The sequence below is a fragment of the Mobula birostris genome, chromosome 1 (genome assembly GCF_030028105.1).
Source record: "Mobula birostris isolate sMobBir1 chromosome 1, sMobBir1.hap1, whole genome shotgun sequence".
Taxonomy (NCBI): Eukaryota; Metazoa; Chordata; class Chondrichthyes; order Myliobatiformes; family Myliobatidae; genus Mobula; species Mobula birostris.
This window is the reverse complement of record NC_092370.1, coordinates 220,418,846-220,441,813: the sequence shown is the minus strand read 5'-3', so window position 1 is coordinate 220,441,813 and position 22,968 is coordinate 220,418,846. Positions and strand designations below refer to the sequence as shown.

Here is a 22,968-nt window from a genome sequence, read left to right as displayed (position 1 = left end):
TCGGATAGTTCTTAAAGAACAAAAATGATTCGAGAAAGTATCTAGGATTCCCTTTGTTTATTTGGGACACTCTGCTGCTTAATTGGGACAGGAGCCTGTTGCTGAACAGTTTCTAACTAGCATCAGTCGTGTGCACTTGTGTGGCTGTTAGACACTATACTGTGCTCAGAGTGAACAGTTTTTAAATAGCACCAGTTGCGTGAGTTTGTGTTCAAAAAGCAGTGATTTTTTTTTGTCATTTATGGTTGGCCAGAAATAAACAGTAAGACAACTTGAAACTGTTTTGCTCTTCATGGTTTCGAGATTCAAGCTTGGAGATGCAGAAACAGCCAGGAGTAAAAGTGAAATTATTTCACTACTTCAACATCTTACGAACCATGAAGAACTTGGAGGTATTGACAATCGGCTTGAAAGTTATATTGAAAATGAAGATTTGGCGGATGCAATCACCAAAAGAAGGCATTCTCTTATCTGCACTAGGTGTCTGCATTGATTTTGTTCATTCAAAAGAACACAACAGTGTACACTGGATGAATTCCTCCATTGATAAATATTAGCAACTAATATACAGTTTTATAGTTCTTTAGATGTATTGGGAGTGTTCTGATTTGTCTGTATTTCATGTAAACACATAAATCGTTACTCTCTTAAACAGTAGCTTCTTTTTTTTTATACCTTTTGTCAGGACTGTGTGCCTGATCTCTTTTCTTTGCCACCATCAAGGAGGAGGTACAGGAGCCTGAAGGCACACATTCAATGTTTTAGGATCAGCTTCTTCCCTTCAAATCAGGCACACAGTCCTGTCAAAAGATTATAACTAGTGGACATAAAGAAAATCAGGGCTACATAGTTACACCCAGGACTTTAAATCACCTGCTCATTAATTCATATTGTTGTTAGATACAAGTCCATCCATTACCACACCAAAAATCATTTTGGTGGGGTGTCAGGCAGCACCAATGGAAAAGAATAAAGAGTTGACATTTTGGGCCACCACACTTCATCAGAACCCCTCATCAGATGATCTGCTCTTCTTTAAAGTGGGAATGCCAATCTTTCCTGGTTGAAATAGTCTCAGCAACCAGCTTTCCAGATAACTTCACGGCAAGCTGAAAGGTATGTTCAAATATATTTTGTGCCCCAGAGATTTGAATGGTTATTTCATCAGAGGGACTGAGGCAGGACCTAATTTCTTATTTCATGCTAATCTCCTGTCTTTACAGGTTTTGTCGATTATCTTCCTTCAATGACAATATATATGTACATAAACTTGAGAAAGTCTGCAGATGCTGGAAATCCAAAGCAACACACACAAAATGCTGGAGGATCTCAGCAGGCCAGGCAGCATCTATGGGAAGGAGTAAGCCGTTGACGTTTCAGGTCGAGGCCCTTCGTTAGGACTGGAAAGAAAGGGGAGAAGTGGAGTAATAAGGTGGGGGGAGGGGAGGAAGAAGTACAGGGTGGCAGGTAATAGCAACATCCTATATTCCGTCTGGGTAGCCTTCAACTTGATGGCATGAACAACAATTTCTCAAACTTCTGGTAATTGCTTCCCCTCCGCTCAATTCACCATTTTACATTCTTGTTTCCCTCTCTCACCTTGTCTCCTTACTTGCCCATCACCTCCCTCTGGTGCTCCTCTCCCTTCCCTTTCTTCCATGGTCTTCTGTCCTCTCTCAGATTCCCCCCTCTCCATCCCTTAATTTCTTTCACCACTCAACTTCCCGGCTCTTTACTTCACCCCTCCCCCCCTCCTGGTTTCACCTATCACCTACTATCTTGTACTACTTCCTCCCCTCCCCCCAACCTTCTCACTTTGACTTCTCTCCTCTCTTTCCAGTCCTGGAGAAGGATCTCAGCCTGAAATGTCGACTGTTTACTCTTTTCCATAGATGCTGCCTAGGACTGCTGAGTTTCTCCAGCATTTTGTGTGTGTTGCTTCATAAACTGCTTAATTTATCATTTAACGATAGCAAAACATGCTCAACAGTAACTCCTATCTTGTAATCATTACATTATATACAGTCAGAGGAAAGCGGTCTATTTCATAACCTAATTCATCCCAAACCCTAATTGATTCCTCTTGTCATTTGAGAAATTTTCAAGTTTGGCCTAAATGTCTGCCTGTGAGTGTGTTTATTAAGCATGGTATTGTTTTGAGACTTGTAATGAGAAAACAGTAGCTTGTTTATGAGCAATAATAGCCCTCTTCCGCAAGGCTCCAGAGGTACAAATTAAGAAATATGTATCATTGGATTTTATCCAGTACACCCTACAGACAACTTATCCAATTGTGCATTGGTGTAATATTCTAAATTGTGTTGAATTATGTTTGCAATATCCTACAAATCTTTTACCGTAGGATAATATCTGCAGAATTATAAGACCATAAGATATAGGAGCAGAATTAGGCCATTTAGCCCATCAAGTCTGCTCCATCATTTTATCATGGCTGATCCATTTTTCCTCTTAGCCACAATCTCCTGCCTTCTCCTTGTATCCCTTCATATCCTGACCAATCAAGAATCTATCAGCTTCTGCCTTAAATATACTCAATGACTTGTCCTCCACAGCCACCTGTGGCAACGAAGTCCACAGATTCACCACTCTCTGGCTAAAGAAATTCCTCCTCATCTCCATTCTAAAAGGACATCCCTCTATTCTGAGGCCGTGTCCTTTGGTCTTAGATTTCTTCACCATAGGAAGTATCCTCTCCACATCCACTCTGTTGAGGCCTTCCAACATTCAATAGGTTTCAATGAGGTCACCCCTCATTCTTCTCAATTCCAGTGAATACAGGCCCAGAGCTATCAAACCCTCATCATATGACAGTCCATTCAATCCTGGAATCATTTTTGTGAACCTTGTTTGAACCCTCTCCAGTGTCAGCACATCCATTCTAAGATCGGGGCCCAAAACTGCTCTCAATACTCCAAGTGAGACCTTATCAGTGTTTTATAAAGCCTCAACATTACATTACATCCCTGCTTTATATTCTAGTCCTTTCGAAATGAATGCCATTACAAAGCTCATTCCTATATATATTGCTATACATATATTATAAAGATCATTCCTATATAAGAACAATGAAAAGGTGATGCCAGGCATGCCAGGAGCCACACTCACATCCCCATCTACATCAACGGAGCTGTAGTGGAGCGTGCATCAAGCTTCAAATTCCTTGGTATCCACATTTCCGAGGATCTCACTTGGTCCCCGAACTCCTCCATCCTGATCAAAAAGGTGCAACAGCACCTTTATTTCCTGTGGAGAATCAAGAAAGCTCACCTCTGTCCCAGGATACTGACGGACTTTTACCACTGTACCATATCAGACCGCAAAGCACACCAGCATGTGGTGAAAACTGCCCAGCGGATTATCGGCACCCAATTGCCCACCATTGAGAACATCTACCATAAACGCTGCCTGGGCAGGGCGAAAAGCATTATCAGGGATGCATCTCATCCTAACCATGGACTCTTTACTCTCCTCCCATCCGGTAGGCGCTACAGGAGCCTCCGCTCCCGCACCAGCAGGCTCAGGAAAAGCTTCTTCCCTGAGGCTGTGACCCTGCTGAACCTCACATCACAGAGCTAAGCAGTATTGCATCTGTATTGGACTGTCTCAGTACTTTTATATTTGTGTGCTGTAGCACTTTTTTTATTCACAGTTATTTTGTAAATAACACTATTCTTTGCATTTCTGGTCAGATGCTAAATGCATTTCATTGGCTTTGTATCTGTATTCACACAATGATAATAAAGTTGAATCTAATCTAATCTAATATTGAAACACCAACAAAAATGGGAGGAATTTTCTTGGGGGTGTGTACAATTTTGCAGAATGTAATTATATTAAAGTTAAAATGAATGTAATTCTGGCATGAATAAAGTGACTGCCAAACCCTCAAGACATCTTAAAATCTATAAATTGCATTTTGAGGCGTGCATGCTGCTTCTACAGACAAAGGTGCTAGATAACTGACACACAAGCCAGTCCCACAAACACCATTCCGATAAAAGGAGTACTTCAGCTTATTTTGCAAGTGTTCTAAAGAGCTGAATTTACCCAGGATCACAAGGAGAACTCTTGGCTGACCTTCAAGATTTAACAGATGGAAGGAGTTTCGGTGGTTTGTCTGGAGAACGAGATCTCTAAGACTGTAGCACACACAAGGGCTGCACTATGATGGCGCCTTGATTAAACATCTGCAGTGGGATGGGAATGCACGCGGTCTTCTGACTCATCCCAGAAGGACTGCAACAGAACCCAACTGGCACGTGATTTGTTTGTGAGGAGGAGCTGTCTGTCATCTAGAGACTGCTATGTTGGCAATGCTTCTCTAGAACTCTGTGAGTGCCTTATTATGTCGTGAATACACAGACTTTAAGGTTGCTCAACAATGAAAAAAAAATTGCGCGACAGAGCAGCAAATAGACTTGCTGTTTCATAGCTCCAGCAACTCAGGTTCAATCCCATCTGATGCTGGCTGTGTGGAGGTTGCCTGTCTCCTCCGTGACTCTGCAGATGGTCTCCAGACACTCTGGATTTCACCTACATTCCAGAAACAGGTTACCCAGCCATGGGTAAATAGTGCCTGGCGTAGAGATGAATGGTAGAATCCGTGTGGAAATTGATGAGAATGTGTGGGAATTAAAAGGAAAGAACGTAGGACTAGTGTAAGTGGTGCCGGATGGTCGATAAGACCTTGATGGGCTGAAGGGCTGGTTTCCTTGCTGCATGGCTCAGAATCTACATGAAACCTCTTTTTATTGGGCATCTCTAGGAATACGGCTTGTTAGCCCCTCACTAACAAGCCAATGGGCTAGCAGTGAGAAAACCACCTTCCCTGAACTCCGTATGTCTAGGGTCAATATGACTTGTGTCCCTCCAGACCAGGAGAGCCCAGATGTTTCAACCACCCGCACCCCAATCTGAGTGAACACTGCATAAAAGCTGCCCATTTGCAATTATCCTTTAGCAAGAAGTAATAGATCACACACTGCCTACAATTATAAGAAAGGTGTATTTACGAATGTCACTTAATCAAACAGTTGTAAAATAAGAAAAAAAAGAGAAAAATAAGTAAAAGGGCGTGTTATAATTAAATCAATCAAATGTGCACAAGTTGGAGCTCAAATCTCCCAAAAGATGGAGGTGTCCTTGTATTCATGGCATCAACTCCTACTCACTGATCACCGATAGAATATTCCATCTTGGACTCCATCGAATCGCACATCCTGGTTGGATCGAATCCTACCGGCTGATCTCTCGATCTTCTTCTGTCTCCACCTCCCACCAAAAAGGACCTCAAACCCTGTAAGTGTCTGTCACAAAACCTCTCCTCCAAGTTTTCTCTAGAACCTTCTCCCAATTCCACCATCCTGATTGGCTGACCCGACGTTCCTAAGCTGGATATCACAACCCCTTATCTTCAACGGTAACCCAAACCCGACCAGCAGAACACACTGCTTCTACAGACAACTATTAAGTGAAATACCCTACAGCATTTGCAGTGAAAGCTTAACCAGGGCGTTATATACGATTCACTGAACAGGATGTAAAGCTTCTGTTGATTTCAACAAGAATGTGCCATAAAAGACACCTCTTTATGGGGAGGATGTTATGGTGAGGCAGAACAATCAGCACCTGGTGATCGGCTGAAACCAATCCCAGGCTGACTTTCAGTGATCGGTCGTTGTCCAATTGTTCTGTGGCAAACCATTTAAATAGCTGTACTGCACGTGGGGGGTATGAGTTTGAACTGAGTTTTGAAACTGGTGTAGTTTTGCTGAATAAAGGGGTATTTTGAATTCCAGTTTGTTCTATTGTCTGGCTTGTGGTCTCACCAGTAGTCGTAGGTGAGCAAACACAACAGAGGGCAGTGAGGAAAGGGTGTGGAGCTGATGGAGTATTGATGGGGAAGGCACAGGAGGCACAAAAGTAAGTGGGCATTCTTGTGGGATGCAGTGTTTATCATGAAGGGGACTGAGAAAGACAAAGACACCTCCATCAAGCCTACTTTAGGGTGCTTAATTCTTTCATTCAGGCAATAGCTCTGGCTGGGGTTGCAGTTTATAAAACGAGCTGAACAGGCAGTGAAAAACATGAACACAGATGTCACACTTCAGTGAAATCTACATGATATGCAAATCACGTTATATCGATTCGCATCAACAAATGATAAAATTAGTAAAGGAGATTATTCCCCAGGGGCAGACTTGTAGGGTTCAAATGACATTTAAATGCAAAACTAACTCAGAAAGGCTCAGTCAGTTGGATTCCCACGCTCAAAGGCATAAACACCATTTTCTGTTTGAGAAAACGGCAGCCAGTGTGTTTGGGAAGATGCAGTGTCTGTGGAAGGACCCTTGTGTTGTCACAAGCATAAGTGATTAGTTACAGGGTGAGCTATTAACCGAACGTTTCTTCTCAACTGAGCAGCCATGCTTGGTAAGACATTGTATCATACCACATGGCACACATAGTTCCTAACACTGACACATTGAAATTATGAATAAGTGATATCTACATGTCCCTTCATTCCTTTTCCGTCCTTCCATACAATCACGGCTGATGAACCAAATCCAATATCATTTTTTTTCTTTTTGCCAATACCCATTGACTTCTCAGCCATTAGGGTTTTATTCCTTTTTGAATAGCTTTACTGATTTTGCCACGACCACGAGCAAAATTCCACATGGTCACTACCCTTTGAATCAAGACATTGCTCCTTGTCTCAATTCTAAATTGCTGAACCCTATGTAGTAACGCCAGGATCTGGACTCGCTCTCCATTGAGAACCTGTTTTGTCCATTTATCAGTCCAGTTCTGCCAAGATTCAGTAAGTTTCTAATCTGAATTGTTCCAATCTGTCTTCAGATGTCAGCTCTACACCCCAGGAATAAGCCTTGCTGCATTTCCTCTGTGGCAAGAACATGCTTTCTTGGATAAGGAGACCAGAATTCTGAGCAGTACTCAAGGGGTTGTCTCACTAGGGCTTTGCACAATTGCAGCAAGACATCCATGATCCTGCATTCGAACCCTTCAGCCATGAAGGCCAATACACCATTTGATTTTTTAACTACCTGTTGTACCTGCACACTTATTTAAATCAATTTGTGCTCAAGGGCACTCAAATCTTGCTGCATCTTTCCCTTTCTTAATCTCTTGCCATTCAGATAGTTATCTGAATTCCAGATTTTGCCACCAAAGTATATAACTTGTTTTTTACCCACATGATACTACATCTGCCATGTATTTTTCTACTGACTTAATTTGTCCAAATCTCACTGGACCTTTGCTGCATCCTCTCAAAGTTCACGATCTCCTTAGCTTTCGGTTGTCTGCAAACTTGGAGACGCTACATTCAGTGTCATCAACTAAATTAAGATATATTGTGAACAAGAGAAAATCTGCAGATGCTGGAAATCCGAGCAACCCACACCGAATGCTGGAGGAACTCAGCAGGCCAGGCAGCATCTATGGTAAAATGACAGTCAACTGACTGTCTTTTTGACTCTTCTTTCCAAAGATGCTGCCTGACCTGCTGAGTTCCTCCAGCACTTTGTGTGTGCTGTTAATATGTATTGTGAATAGTCAGAATGTAAGCACTTAAACTATATTGTATCCCACTAATCATCCCAGCCTGTCACTCGGGGAAGGGCTCATGATAGTGGTTTACTTTCAAAGCCACATGCTTCCATTTTGCTGTCTGATCTCTTATGTGGGACCTCCCCGCCCCACTTATCTCCCACCTGGCATTTATCCCTGCAGGCATGAGAAATGCTACACCTTTCCTTTCATCTCCCCCCTCTCCTCCATTCAGGTCCCCAAACAGTTCTTCCAGGTGAGGCAACACTTTACTGTGAATCTGCTGGGTTTGTCTATTGTATCCAGTACTCCTGATGCGGCCTGCTCTACATTGGTGAGACCCGGCGTAAATTGGGGACGGCTTTGTCAACCATTTTGATTCCTCTCCCCGTGCTCATTCTGACATGTCAGTCCGTGGCCTCCTCTTCTGCCATGATGAGGCCTCTCGCAGGGTGGAGGAACAACACCTCATATTCCCTCTAGGTAGCCTCTAACCTGAAGACATGAACATTGATTTCTCCTTTTGGTAATTTTTTTCCTTTTTTTTCTTTTCCCCTCTCCCTGTCTCTTCTTCTATTCCCCTCTCTGGCCTCTTACCTCTTCTCACCGACCTATCACCTACCCCTGGTGCCCCTCCTTCTTCCCTTTCTCCTATGGTCCACTCTCCTCTCCTATCAGATTCCTTCTTCTCCAGCCCTTTACTTTTCCCACACACTTGGCTTCACCTGTCACCTTCCAGTTTACCCTCCTTCCCCTCCCCCCACCTTTCTATTCTGGCATCTTCCTCCTCCCTTTTCGATCCTGATGAAGGTCCTCAGCCCGAAACATCAACTATTTATTCATTTCTATAGATGCTGCCTGACCTGCTGAGTCCCCCAGCATTTTGTGTGTGTTGCTCTTGATTTCCAGCAACTGCAGAATCTATTGTATTTATGTGGGACTTTGTTGAAATCTTCTGAAAGTTCAAATGCACTATATCCACTGGTAATCCCTCACCTGTTCCACTAATCATATCCCTGAAATAACACCAGTAACTTTAACAAGTATGATTTCATTTATCCACGCTGACTTTGTTTCATCCTACCAATTTTCCAAATACTCTACTGATACACTTCTAATAATGAATAGTAGCATTTCTTGCATCACTGATGACATACTAACCAGTCTATTTTCTTCCTCCCTTGTTTTCCTAAAGGTAGGTCTAGATTGATTCCTTAAGGGGCTGGTAGTGGGGATAATCTCACTCTACCTATTAAATGCTCCCAGTGGCAACTGTCTCAAATATCCTCTGACAGCCAAGTCCAGCTCCTGGCTTCATGTGTAGCTTAGCTGTTAAGTCTGACAATTCTGTTTCTATTGACAGGAGAAGCGACCAAGGCAGGTTACTGGTGCCTTGAAACCAGTCGCTTTGGGCAGATGGATCCTATCAGCTACATTTGGCAGCTCATTCTAAGAGAAGGAAAACTCTGATCTCCAATCTTCGCTGCCTTGTGGCTATACCCACTCATGGGGCAGGCTTTGGGAGTAAACTCTGAGAAGAAAGCTAGAGTCTCTAAGGCAGTCCTACATTGAGTTCAATGCTGACGGGCAACCCCTGCAATGCTGCCGGTGCCGAACTGTATCGGTCTCTGCCTTTCCTTTGGATTCATCAGCTGCATGGAGAGGGAGAGCCTGCTGTACGGGCAACAGTTTGTTCTCTATATCTTGCTACCCTGGCTTGCATATCACATTGACAGATGGGATGCAACGTCCATGGTTGACCTCTATCAACAGGAGGGACCTCCCAATCAAAAGGAACGGATCCAAAGTCTAAAAGAATATTGAAAAAGGATCACCAAAGATATTTTTTACAATTATTGGTGTTAGGAGGTGGGGGGAGGTGATGGGGTGATGTTTGCATTCTTAGAAAACAGTCCTATTATGACTCTCTGTACTTGGCCTCTTTTTTTGCCATGGACTTGTTAGGGTGCATTCACCAGTTACCTTATAAGGTATCTGCAGAATGTACCCTAACAGGTGTATGTAAAAAGACAAGACATAAATTCCGCGAGAATGAGAATTATTCCATATCTCAAATTTTCAGGTGGTGATCTGTGTAAGGGCAAATTTCGGTTACCAAACTGTTTGTAATGTGGGGATCACTACAGTACCTTTCTTCCCCTTTGAAAAAGATACAAGCTCCAACTAATTACACATCTGAAATTATAGCACAGGCTAAATATTTACATATGTATATACAGTTATCATCTCAATCAATCTATTGTCTTTTTGGCCCCTGTGATCTTCTTTTCGAAAGTATACTGGTCACTCGTGAAGTTCCTACACAAGACACCCTCAGTGCTAGTGGATCACCTCCCGACAGGCTGTGTTGTGTCTACGTGCCTCCTGACCAGTGAAGCTGTACCATAGAACTGTCCTGTAACTTCAGATCATGCTTATCCCGTACCTGCTGTTCTCAGTTACTACCTTCCAGGGATTATGTCCACATTCTGATTGATTTGCTTTGCACATCTTTGTCTCATGGTCTCTAACTCCCATAGCTTACAAAATCTCTGCATGTATCCATTTTGCCAATCCCCCCCCTCCATGCCAATTCTCCCATTTCATGGTGCTTGAGGATTCTCTAAGTGTTTCCCATTTGAAACTATTCCTACCGACATCACATCACGCCTGGATCCCTTTTCCCTCCAACTGTCCTTCCAAGTTAGGCTGCACCAAGCTCAGTGGAGATGATACATTGGCATCCCTGCCAGAGAATAGGAATGCCCTGTGAGGGACGTAGAGGTGCTCCTATCCATATGTAGAAACATTGCATGGTAGTGTAGCAGTTGGTGCAATCGCTTTACAATGCCAGTGATCATCGTCCAGGCTTTCATTCCTGCCACTGTCTGTAAGGAGTTTGTATGGTCTCCCCTTGACCACATGGGTTTCCTACGGGCGCCACAGTTTCCTCCCACATTCCAAAACGTACCTCTAGGGATAGCAAGTTGCGGGCATGCTATGTTAGCGCCAGAAGCGTGGCGACATTTGCAGGCTGCCCCCAGCACAATTCTTACTGATTTGATTTGACGCAGATGCATTCCACTCTATGTTTTGATGTACATATGACAAATACAACTAATTCAATGCAAACTAATTATTCTTTGGAGCTATGTGCTATAAGCTGGCAGCAAAGAGATGTTCCCAGAAAGGATACATGGCTGTAGTAGCAGGTCTGGGTAAGCACGTGGTCAAGGAGTTGGAGAGCAGCAGGGATCACAGTGGGGGGAGCAGTGAGTCGCGTCAAACGGTTTTGGTCCAAAATGTTGACTGTACTTTTTTCCATAAATAGTGCCTGTCCTGCTGAGTTCCTCCAGCATTTTGTGTGTGTTGCTCAGATTTCCAGCATCTGCAGATTTTCTCTTGTTTATTCTTTGGAACCATTATCCCCAGTACTGATGTCAGGCCAATATTAGCTTTCCTTCACAATGGCAACTGATCTTCAGCCTCCCCATAGATGTTGCATGGTCAGGGGATTTTAAACAAAGCAGGATCCTACTGGCGACAGTCTGTGCTAACCATAACAGTGGGGCATTATTGTAAGGTGATTCTTTAGGAAGGCCAGAAAATCTGATCTCAAAGTCTCTACGGTCTGCTCTATATATTTCTGCAGCCCAAATAACAAATGCAATGCCTGGTTAAGATTTCTACTGCTATGCTGTGGGATAGTTTATATCAGTAGTTTTCTGTAAAAACAGTGTGCCATGCTGGAAAGTGTGTTTTGGCTTCAGCTAAGATAAGGAGCCATGTTGTCCAACTCAGGAATGCATGTCAGCCAATCAGGATCATGGGGTGTCAGAGAAGGTCCTAGAGGGCTGTGGGGAAGAGCTTTCTGAAGGACAGTAGTCTGGTTTGGGGTCTTTTTGGCAGGAGCTCCAGAGTGAGGCACACGGGAAAGAATATGGCGAGAAGGCAGGTGTGTGGGGTTGAGTGGGATCTGGGATCAGCTATGATGGAATGGCGGAGCAGACTTGGGCTGAATAGCCTAATTCTGAGCCTATGTCTTATAGTCTTATAGTCTTTAGTGGAGATGCCACAGAATGCTGCTGGACAAAGCGTCCCTGTTGCAAGAATTGCTTTGTGCAGATGAATGGCTCCAAGGAGGAAGGGCCAATACTCCTGAAAGAGAGCCAGTTGTTCGAGAAGGTCTTTGAGGAGAGTTCAGAATGTGTGGGTGCTTTCACGCAGACCGTGGCTCCAGCATGTAGAGATACACCCCCAAATACTCCAGTATGAGCTCCAAGGTTATGTGCACATTGGACTGGTTAAACTGTAATGGGCCCTTTTCTTTTCTTTTTCCTATTAACTCTTTCATCAAGCTGAAATCGGTAAATATACTTCTTTTATAATTTTATGTGGTGTCTGATCTGCTGTTTCTTGCCAACCAATAATTGTGTACGGGCAGTATTTACAGTGCATTGGCTCAAATCGAGGTTTCTTTAATTGGAACACCCCAACTTTCCTGTTTGGTTGACCTTAGACATATATTGCTTATGAAAGGTGGCCTTCTCACTGCTGAGTCACGAGGCTGTTAGCAGAGTTAGCTTTCGAGCCAAGTTTGCGTATGAGCCCAGTGAGGGGGTTACACAAGGTTTTGAATCAGTTCAACCAGCCAAAAGGAGGAAATGTTTTCCAGCTTCAATCTGAACTGGAAAACATTTCAGCATGTACCCTGTGGGAGGGGTGATCCTTTCTTACACTAGAGTTGTTTACAACTGTGGCGTGCAGACCTAATGCACTGAACAGGACCTCTCCAGATGTTCCTGACCAATTATAGGATGCTGAAGACAGCTGTGGACACAGCCTTCAGGTGAGAGATTATCCTGTGCTGAGCATGGAAATCTTGCTGTTGCCTCATTGCAGAAAATCTTAACTCCCCACTTACATTCATCTCCGGTTCAGTCGATCCCAACTGGCTGTCTCAACAGGCTGTATTGTGGCTTAGAATTCTCCAGTTCTGAATCAGTTGTTGCCTCCTCATAACACAATGAGGAGAACCTACTCACAGTGCGTTCTCAACAGAGGAGTGTAGAGGTGACGACAGCTTACCCTCACATTTAAGTTACCAAGCTGACAGTCTTGGTCCATAATCAGAGTGAAACACCTGTCAATTCAACAACTTCTGAAATCAAATAACCCTTTTCTTTAAGCTGCACATGCTGGAGGTGGAGGTGTGGGGAGCACATGAAATGAACAGCTCATTGCCTGATTCTGGTCTATGGGTAACAACAGTACCCAGCTCATTGTTAAGGGTATCATAACTAGAGATGACAGAACCTCCTGGAAGTTGCCCCTCATGCCACACACTGTCCTGACTTGGAAATATATCGCTGTTCCTTCTCTGATGCTGGGTCAAAATCTTCAAACTCTCTCCCTAACGGATCGTAGGTACTTTTGCACCTCAGTGACTGGAACACACACAAGGGGGAAGAAGCCAGAATAAGGATGTGGGGGAGGGGGAAGGAGTACAAGCTGGCAGGTGATAGGTGAAACCAGGTGCAGGTGAAGGTTTGTGGGAAGGAGTCTTAATTCTTCCTCAGATTGCTTGTGTTTCACAGGAAATGCAAGCTGAGAATGAGCACGGTCTTGTATCCCTTTCAAATTATTGCATCAAAGGAAAAACTTTGGCTCTGAAGTGAAGAGGAATGGAGAGCATATAAAACGTATGGAGCAAAGCTTAGTGGTGAACTTTTCCTTGTCCATTATGACTTCTGGAACTGATTATGATTGCCACAATTATGTTTGTACTCTTTATTCAAGGGATATGGGTTCACAGGCTGAGCCAGAATTTAGTTGCCCATCCCTAATCGGCTTCTTGGGTCACTGCAGTCACTGAGGAATTCTCTTCCTTTCCAGTCCTGATGAAGGGTCTTAACCTGGAATATTGACCGTATACTCTTTTCCACAGATGCTGCCTGGCCTGCTGAGCTCCTCCAGCATTTTGTGTGTGTTACTCCTTAACATCATTTGGTCATCTCATATCCGACACAGCCCTCACTTTCTCTCAGATAGTTCTCTCCCTATTCTTGTTCCCTATTCGTATCAACTTTGGCCCTGTATAAATATCTGACCCAGCACCTTGCTGTATTGGTGAGATCATCATCCTGAATACATAGACAGCTCAGGACCAGTTGCAGCATTTCATCCACCAGTAACAGTAAAAAGGGCTGGTTTAATCTCAGATCCTGGCAAGGTGTACGCATTTCAGCCCTCATTCATACGCATCATCAGGTAGCTTTGATTCTCAAAGCTCGCAGTCATGTTTGCTTAGACATGAGGGAACTGAAGCTTGCTACAGAGTCAAGAGGCAACCCGGCCCACCAATACATTTTGTGAGGGTGGCAGTGGACACGGCTCATCATCAGCAATTTTGTTTATGATTACTTAGTATTCTTCTCATAATCGTGTGCACACGGTATTTTAGGGCTTGGTTTGCTGAATTGGTAGCTAGCAAACAGACCTTTGATTCCCAGTGTTTCAAATCCCAGCACATCAGATGGGGAATTTTAACAAACTAAATGCAGATTATTTTCAAAAAGCTGGTTTCAGCAACAGGATTCATGAAATTACAGGATAGGTGTTTAAAAATAATCCAGATCTGGCATGTGTGTCTTTCCAGATCCACCAATGTAATTGAGTCCCATCTGCCTCCTCAGACCTTGCAGTGGCTGTCAGAGATGGATAATAATTACTGGCATTGCCAATGACATCCACACCCTGTGAATGCCTGCAGTAAATCTTCTTCCTTTGGCGTCATCGATGGGATTGCTCATTCACTGCCTTGCTTCTTCGTTAACACCCCATTCTGCTCTAAAGTTTGTAGTTCCTTCCAGCCCGTGGTTGAGAGGAATGGGGAACTGATCTCAACTAATAATAGAGGGTTTGACACCAGATGAATGTGAGTGGATAGCACTGTGTAGGCAGTGAAGAGATGCAGAAATCGTACTGCATTCAAAGCCAGCAATTCCATCCTGTAATCCAGAGATGTGTTTGAGTCCCACCAGGACACTTGGATCCCTGCCTAGTTGAATTACAGTGCCTGGAGACAGTCTTTCCACATATGTACTAGCCATTTTACAATCACTGGTAACTTTCCCTCTATGTCCTTGTAAGGAAAATGCATGACATTTCCCTGCAAATCTGCAAGACCACCCTGCAGTAAGCACCAAATGGCGCTGAGGTTATGCAATAGACAGTCTGGAACAATGGTCCACATGCAAACTATCAACAAGAGAGCCTTGCTAACTGCCATTTGCAATGGACAAAGTAACCCAATACATTTTGTTAGGAACTATCAGCATAAAGAAATTAAAGGGTTCTAAGTTGACCCCTTTAATGGGGTATGGGCCCTGATGGAGGGTCGCAGCCCAAAATTTTCCCTGTTTATTCCTCTCCAAAGATGCTGAGTTCCTCCAGGATTGTGTGTCTGTAACACTGAATTTGCAAAATCTCTTATGTTTATAGTTCCAAAATGAAGATAACAATAGAGAAAGATGGGGCTGTACATGCACTAAATCTTGAAGAGGGCAGGATAAGAGGGCAATCCTAAAAAATGCAATTGAGTATAAAGGAGAGAAATCATATGTGAAGAGTCTCAGCCCGAAACGTCGACTGTACCTCTTCCTATAGATGCTGCCTGGCCTGCTGCGTTCACCAGCAACTTTTTGCGTGTGTTGCTTGAACCTTTTTAAAGACTAGTTTGGCCGTGTCCTCACACACTGTGAAGGCATGCAAGTGACTTTAGTTCATAAAGAGCGCACAAAGACATTTGGACAAAGTGGTGTTACATGAAGCATTGCTCATCATGTAACACCACATCACAGTCACCCCAAACGGCAGTGAGAATCTATTCTTGAACCAATGAGGAACGCAGATGTACAGTTCATTATCTAACTGTGCATTCACAGGAAGAACTACTAGGTTCTGCGAGGAAAGTGTAGCAAAGACAGCACAGGCCGAGTATCTCTCTGATTCAGGTGCTGAAAGGAAGGTTTACATTCAAATAGCATCGTGCAGGCCAAACATTTTGCAGAATTTCCTGGTCCATGGCCACTGCTGTAATTTAAGAGTAGGTGCAGTCAATCTGCGCACACATGGTCTTGCAGACGGCAGTGGGGCAGCCAGAAAACCTGGGGGTTAAATACTTGTCAGGATATCTTTAAGTTAATGCTACACCATGTTTTGTTTTCACCTGAAAGAGCAGATGGGGTTGTGGTTTAGTGTCTTATTTAAACGGTGGAACACATGACAGTACAGCTGTCCATTAATGCTGGTTCGAAGTGTTAGCCAGTATTCCTAGAATCATAAGACCATAAGAGGTGTAGGAGTAGAATTAGGCAATTTGGCCCATCAAATCTGGTCCACCATTCAATTATGGCTGATATTTTTCAGCCTCATCCCACCTTCTCCTTGTAACCCTTAATCCCCTTACCAATCAAGAAATCATCAGTCTCTTCCTTAAACACACACAATGATTTGGCCTCCACGTTCCAGATGCAGCACGCCCTGGCTGAAGAAATTCCTCCTTTTGAAGGAACATCCCCTTAATCTGAGGCTGTGACTTCAGATCTTAAACCCACTTATTCATGGAACCATCCATATCCAATCCATCTAGGCCTATCATAGCATTGTAGGGCCATGCTTCACTGAAACAGACATCAAAATCTGCACCATTACAAATAATCGATTTACACTAATCAATACTCTCATCCCCTCCCTCCAGACTTACCTCTCCCCTACATACTAGGGGAAAGTTTCAGTGTCTATTTAACCCATTAACCTGCACACATTTGTAACCCAAATAGAAACCAGAACACCTAGAAAATATCCCCGCAGTCACAGGCAGTGCAGAAAGTCAATACGGTCGACACTGTAGGTTGGAATAGAAGCTGAACTGCTGAAGTTATGAGGCAGCAGACTACTGGCTGTGCCACTGTATCTCAGCAATGGTTCAGAGAGCCTCATCTGCCTGGGTCATGAACTCAATGAGCCCAGATAGCGAGAGCCTTATAGCAACGCATCATAGGCTTGTCTCTGGGTATCAAAAGCACACTGCTTTTACAGATGTCCATAAGTTTACCATCCATCAGTCAGAAGATACACAAAAATCACTCAATATGATCCCTGTACTTCCACAGTATCCTAATGAATGGTATCAAAAGCACAAAAGACTGGTAAGAAAGTGGAGAGAGAGAGAGAGAGAGAGAAACTTGTTCTGCAGTTTGTAGAAATGAATGTATGTACATCAGACTTCTAAATTTAATGATATCATGAGAGCTCGGTTGTGTGCAAGGATGTCTGTCAGTTGGGCGTTCTTTACCCAGGGATAGCCTGTATGCAGCCATCTCCCACAGGATTTTCACTCTATCTTTATTGGTTAAATCCCAAGACCACCCCACTTGGAGAATGACAATAGAAATGTGCTGGGAAACACATGCTGATCATTGACACGACAAAGTGATACCCTTTGAGGATGAATGCTGGCAATTGTTGCTCCTGCTTTGCATCATGGCTTAATTCTGCACAAATGATACTTATAAAAGCAAGAAGCTGTACAGCTTTGAAGGAAGGAGTTGCATTGGAGTTTGGGCAGTGCCATCAGAATGGTGTATGGCACTGCCCAAAGGTTTTTATGACCTGGACGTTTCTCATAACCGTCAGCAAGCCTAGAAATTTTGCACTCATGAAGCCAAATGCGGACGTCCCAAGCCCATCATTGGTTGGAGGTAGAGATTTCAATAAAATCAGTTGCTGAACATGCATTCCAGTAGTGGAATTTTGTATTGCCGAGACCCCCCCAGTATAAATGTTGGGGAAATCACCTTCTAGGTTCTGTACCCAATTAGACAAGTATGATCCCATTAATTTCAGCAGAGACTGAAAACCTGAAGAAGGCAGGTAAGGTGTAGGTAATCTATTTATTTATTTATTTATTTAAAAAATTTTTAAAAATGTTAAATAATTAATTAAATGTGGCTTAATAGTTATTTGTTCATTTTGCTTGTCTATTTTTGAAGAAAATATTTTTTATTTTATATACTTTAATGATTTTTGAACACTTTGTTTCATTTTTGGTACCCTCTAAGTATTACTGAATGCTGGAGGCATTCATAGCATTTATGAATTGGGCTGTCAGGAAGACTAGTGGTTACAGTAATGCCAGCAACCTGGCCACTGTAAGGACTATGTATGTTCTCCCCTTGACCATGTGGGTTTCCTCTGGGTGCTCCGGTTTCCTCCCACATTGCAAAGGCATGCAGGTGAGAAAGTTAATTGGTCACATGGGTGTAATCAGGCAGTGTGGGCTCATTGGGCCAGAAGGACCTGTTACCACGCTGCATCTCTAAATAAAAGTAAATAAATAAAATTCCAAGTCTTGACAGCTTTAACAGCCTGCAACACGGAGGTGATGGAAGGAGTTGCTTTGCCAGTTGTGAAAAATGGTTAGGGGACTCTAGGGGTTGGTGAGCTTGCACTGCACCACCTGAGGCCTCTCTTCTGCTTGGGGCTTTATTGTCAGACACAGTGAGGGAGGCTCTCTACGTTCAGATTAGAAGGGTTCAGGTACGGAACAACTGAGGGACGCAGGAAATGCAGCAACCAGAAGATCCACAATGCACGAGAACTTCACACAGCAAAACTTTATCCCATTTCAGCAGCAAGTATTCAAAATATTCTTTTACCGTGCAATGGTTTGCAATAAATTCACCTTTTCTCCTTTCACAGCTCTCAGCTGGTTTATTAATGAAAATAATGGAACTTCTCCAAAAGACTCGTACCACTGAAATTCCCCCATTGTGGATGTCTGAGTTAATGCTACTCAAAATGTGATCTGAAACAATCCAAACTAATTAATTATAACTTTCTGATTGTGATTCAATGTTTCCAACAAAACGCCTCAAAGGAGTTCCTCTAAGAATGGTTATTTTTAAAACACTTAAACAGTAGGGTCTGGCTCAGTGGAAAATGAGCTACAGTTTATTTTCTTATCCACAGAGCTCTAATTTCTGACCTGTTACATTGAAGTATGTTATATCTCTAGATGGAGTTAGTGTAATCATCACCAGGATACTCCACCTCTGGCACATCTGCTCTCTAGTCTCAGAAATAGTGCTTCAAACGGACTTACCCCTCGTGGTTCCATGTGGAGGACTTCGGCGACTCTTTCCTTTCTGGTGTTGAGCTGAAGCCACACCGGGCAAGTCCTAATCAGCTTGTCCAGGATGCTGATACCTGGAAATGGTGCTGGCCGGGAAGGGAGCAGATGAGGCTGCCTGCACTCATCATTTGCACCTAGCAGAGGGCTGAATGAATACGAAGTGTAAGCTTGCTAAAACTTGAGGAGGACAGAGTTTTTGCGGCTAAGCAATCAGCCGCATCAGTATACTAGTATGATGCTGAGAACTGATTATTTGACACAATAGCACAGGCAAGTTTAGTCTTTGCAAAATCTGAAACTGCACTTAATGCAGTGAGATACATGAAGAGAATCCAGCTATGATAGCAAGATATTTTATGTTTTCTCCATAAAACATAACGATTTTCATTTTGTTATATGATCAACTACGTACCCTGGCATGTCTCCAGTTTCCACTTCTTCCCCAGATGTTGTCTTCATCATTGTCTCCCTTGATCAGCTCTGCTGTGCAGACCCATTTAAGCAGCTCTCCATCTGAAAAACTTTAATATCCAGAGTTGACAGAGGTTTTACATTTCGTGAGATAGAGGATTGCACCCTGCATCTCAGCCAGAAAGATGGCGTAGTATTTTTTCTTTGTAGATCTTGAGAAGTAACAGACGCTGGAGGAGAGGAAGGCGGCTGCTGTGGGTTCTCTGTCTTTGACTTCCTGTGCTCTGTGATCAAATGAGAGATCTCAGGAAGAGGCAGTACTAAATGGTCAAGCTTTCAGTATTACTACCTCAAGCTCTCCAGAGTCAGAACTTTCCACAAAAAGTGGGAGGAGCACTGGTTTCAGCTGACCAGCTTTGGAGCCAAATCCATTTTAAAACTAGCAGCAGCTTTCCAGGGCAAAATTAAACAAATCTGGTTTCTTTTTGCAGAGTTGGCCACTTTACCTAGACGATTCTGAAGTCATTACTCACTGAGAAGTACTTTGAAGATGAGTAGACCCCTCCTCTCTCCCCACCCTCCTTACCCCCTTCCCCCACTCCCAATTACACAAAAAAGTAATTATTCTAAGACCAGGCACACTTCAAAACTCTGGCATATACCGATGAGAAATAGTTTTTTTAATAATTGGAAGCCTGTCAACTTTAGAAACTGTCAACTGCAATGAATGAATTGGAGGAATACATTAAGTGATTTCAGCAAATTCCACAAGAGCAAGCAAAACCAAAACTTAGATAAAAGGTTCCCAAAATAAAAAGATACAACAGCTGGTTGCAAAATATGATTGTGAAAGACTGTGATGAATGGTAGCAGTCTGAGTTTTTTTTAATGGTCTTTAGGTATAAAGGATTTTGCATGAAGGGGTCTGGTATTCTTTATATAAACAGCTGGAGGCAGTATCTTGTTCCATTGACTGAATTCCTCAAAACATTGTGTGAGAAATCTCAGAATGTGCTTGTTTGCTTTTTAAAGATTAGCAGTCTGGGTGAAAATGAAGGATTTTGTTGCAACTCTTATCTCTTCCAAAACACTAAGTCAAATTCCTCCCCTTTATCATCCTTTCCATTGTTTTTAACCATTTAATTAATGATATCTGGTTTCTTCTTATCTTCTATGCACTACATCCAAAATTTCAGCTGAAATTCAACGGGCGTGGTATGTGATAGTTTATTTGCACAACATAAGATTTTTGCGCACACTGGCTACTAAAAATTAGAGGCATCTATCACTGATAGATGTCCAATTGATTTTCAAACAACTACGATTATGAAATTCCAAAATATCCTTCCCCTGGTGGTAAAAGAGGTGTAGAGCAAAAGCTGGGGGTCTTTTACTGAAATTAACTTGTGCAGAAGTTAAATAGCGACTCTCAGACCGTACTTTACTGTGATTATCATCATATCTAAGTTTGAACACGGGATCATCTGCACGGCTGGAGCCCCGAAGGAATGAGGGATTGAAGCGAGGGACATTATTAAACCTGCTTATAAATTGGAGGGTAGCAGATTGGAGAGTCACTGTGGAAGCAGCCTGAAATACTTGGAAATGAAAATCAGCAGTTTCTATATAAAGCAACAGATCTACCCTGCCACCTTCAGCATAAATATTAATGTGCACATGAGATGAGGCACTCAAGGATTAATTATCATTAGCAGAACTGTACGGCAAGTGACATCATTTGTTACACCCAGAGAATGCTGATGGGAAGAGACTGACAATGAAGGGCTCTAAAATGAGTAACATCTGGGGGCATGGTAAGTGACACATGTCTAATTGATTGTCAAAAGAACTGCAGCTATGAAATACAGAAATATCCTTCTCCTGGTGGTAAAAGAGGCGTAGAGCAAATGATGAAAGTCTTCTACTGAAACTAAGTTATGCAGAAGTTAAATAGTGACTCAGAGGCAAGTTAAAGTCTAGACTGAGAAAATTATTGCTGAATAAGTGGCTAAATCCTCCAGGCTGGTAACAGAAGTGCTCTGGAATGTTCAACAACCAATTTAATCAAACTAATCCAGGCCGTGAAGAGTGTCTACATGAGCACCTCATCACTGTCTACGCAGGAGTTTGCACATCCTTGCAGTGACACTGTGGGGATTCCCTGGGTTCTCCTGTTCCTTTCCACACATGGGTGACTTGCTGGTAGGTCTGTGGATTACAGTGAATTGTCCCTTGATGTAGCAAGAGGCAAAATGAATCAAAGGGGCAGGTGGTCTTAGAGTCATAGAAAAATACAGTACAGAAATAGGCCCTTTGTCCCATCCAGTCCACGCCGAACCTTTTAAAGTGACGACTCCCATCGAACTGCACCTGGACCGTAGCCCTCCATACCCCTGCCATCCATGTATCTATCTAAAGTTCTCTTGAATGTTGAAATCGAGTCAAAGGCATAACAAATGTAAACAGGATGGTTGTTAAGGATGGAATGTTCCTCCTATAAGATGTGGGATTGCAGGATACATAACCGTCACCCTGATTACATAATCTGCAGGAGGTGCACCCAACTTCAGCTCCTGACTGGCAAGGAATAGGAATTGGAGTTGGATGTACTGTACTCAGGACCATCTGGGAGGCTGAAAACCCCAAAGATGAGATTTTTACTGAGGTGGTCACACCCACAGTGCAGGTTCCAGATAGAGAAGAGGGAAATACGTAGTAATTGCAGGGTTCCTCTGTGTCCATTCTCCTCAGCAACAGGTATACCCCTCTGGATACTGCTGGGGTACAGCAGCAGCAGCCAGGTCAGTGTCAATGCGGCTGGCTCTAAGGCTCAGGTATAGTCAGGTAGAGCAGTAGAGATAGGAGACCCAATAGTTAGGGGTCGCAAAAGAGAAACCAGGATGGTGTGTTGCCTCCCAGGTGCTAATGTTAAGGATGTCTCAGAGAGGCTGTAGAACATTCTCAAGAGGGAGGGTGAGCAGCCAGAGGTAATGGTGCACACTGACAATAATGACATAGGTAGAAAGGGGGAAGAGGTCCTGCGCAGTCAGTATAGGAATCTAGGGAAGAGGCTGAAGAACAGGACCTCCAACGTAGTAATCTCTGGATTATTCCCAGTGCCATGTGCTAGTCAGGGTAGGAATAGGCTGATTGTACAGGTGAATGAGCGGCTGAGGAACTGGTGCAAGGGACAGGGTTTCAGATTTCTGGATTATTGGGATCTCTTCTACGTCTGAACCCAATCCTTGCGGGCAGGTTTGCTAGAGCTGTTGAGGAGGGTTTAAACTAATTTGACAGGGGGATGGGAACTGGAGAGATAAGACTGAGGATGGGGCAGTTGGTATGCAAGTACATGCAATGTGTAGAGAGGCTGTGAGGGAGGACAGGCAGATGATAGATAGAAACTTTATTGATCCCAAACAAAATTACAGTGTCACAGTAGCATTACAAGTGCACAGATATACAAATATACAAGAAAGAATAAAATGCAAGTTACCTCAGTCTAACAGGAGGGAGTCAACACTTCCCCAGCTATATAAGTTGACTCATTATAGAGGGTAAGAGTGACCTCATATAGTGTTCTTTGGAGTAGCACGGTTGTCTTAGTCTATTACTAAAAGTGCTCCTCTGTTCAGTCCAGGTGACATGCAGAGGGTGAGAAATGTTGTCCAGAGTTGCCAGGACTTTCTGTAGGGTCCTTTGTTCCACCACAGCCTCCAGCGTGTCCAGTTTGACTCCTATAACAGAGCCAGCCTTTCTAATTAGTT

General features: G+C 43.2%; 1 protein-coding gene across 1 annotated transcript in view; it reads right to left on the bottom strand.

Annotated features, from left to right (window-relative positions):
- rin3 (Ras and Rab interactor 3) overlaps positions 1-19,478 on the bottom strand; it is a 123,339-nt gene extending 103,861 nt beyond the window's left edge. Inside the window, exons 1-2 of the mRNA XM_072271652.1 lie at positions 19,203-19,478; positions 18,761-18,935 (exon numbers count right to left, since the gene is read on the bottom strand). Of these exons, the coding sequence (XP_072127753.1) occupies positions 18,761-18,935; positions 19,203-19,252 (225 nt within the window). The 5' untranslated portion in view covers positions 19,253-19,478. The remainder of the gene's footprint in view (positions 1-18,760; positions 18,936-19,202) is intronic.
- Between the last annotated feature and the right edge of the window lie 3,490 nt (positions 19,479-22,968).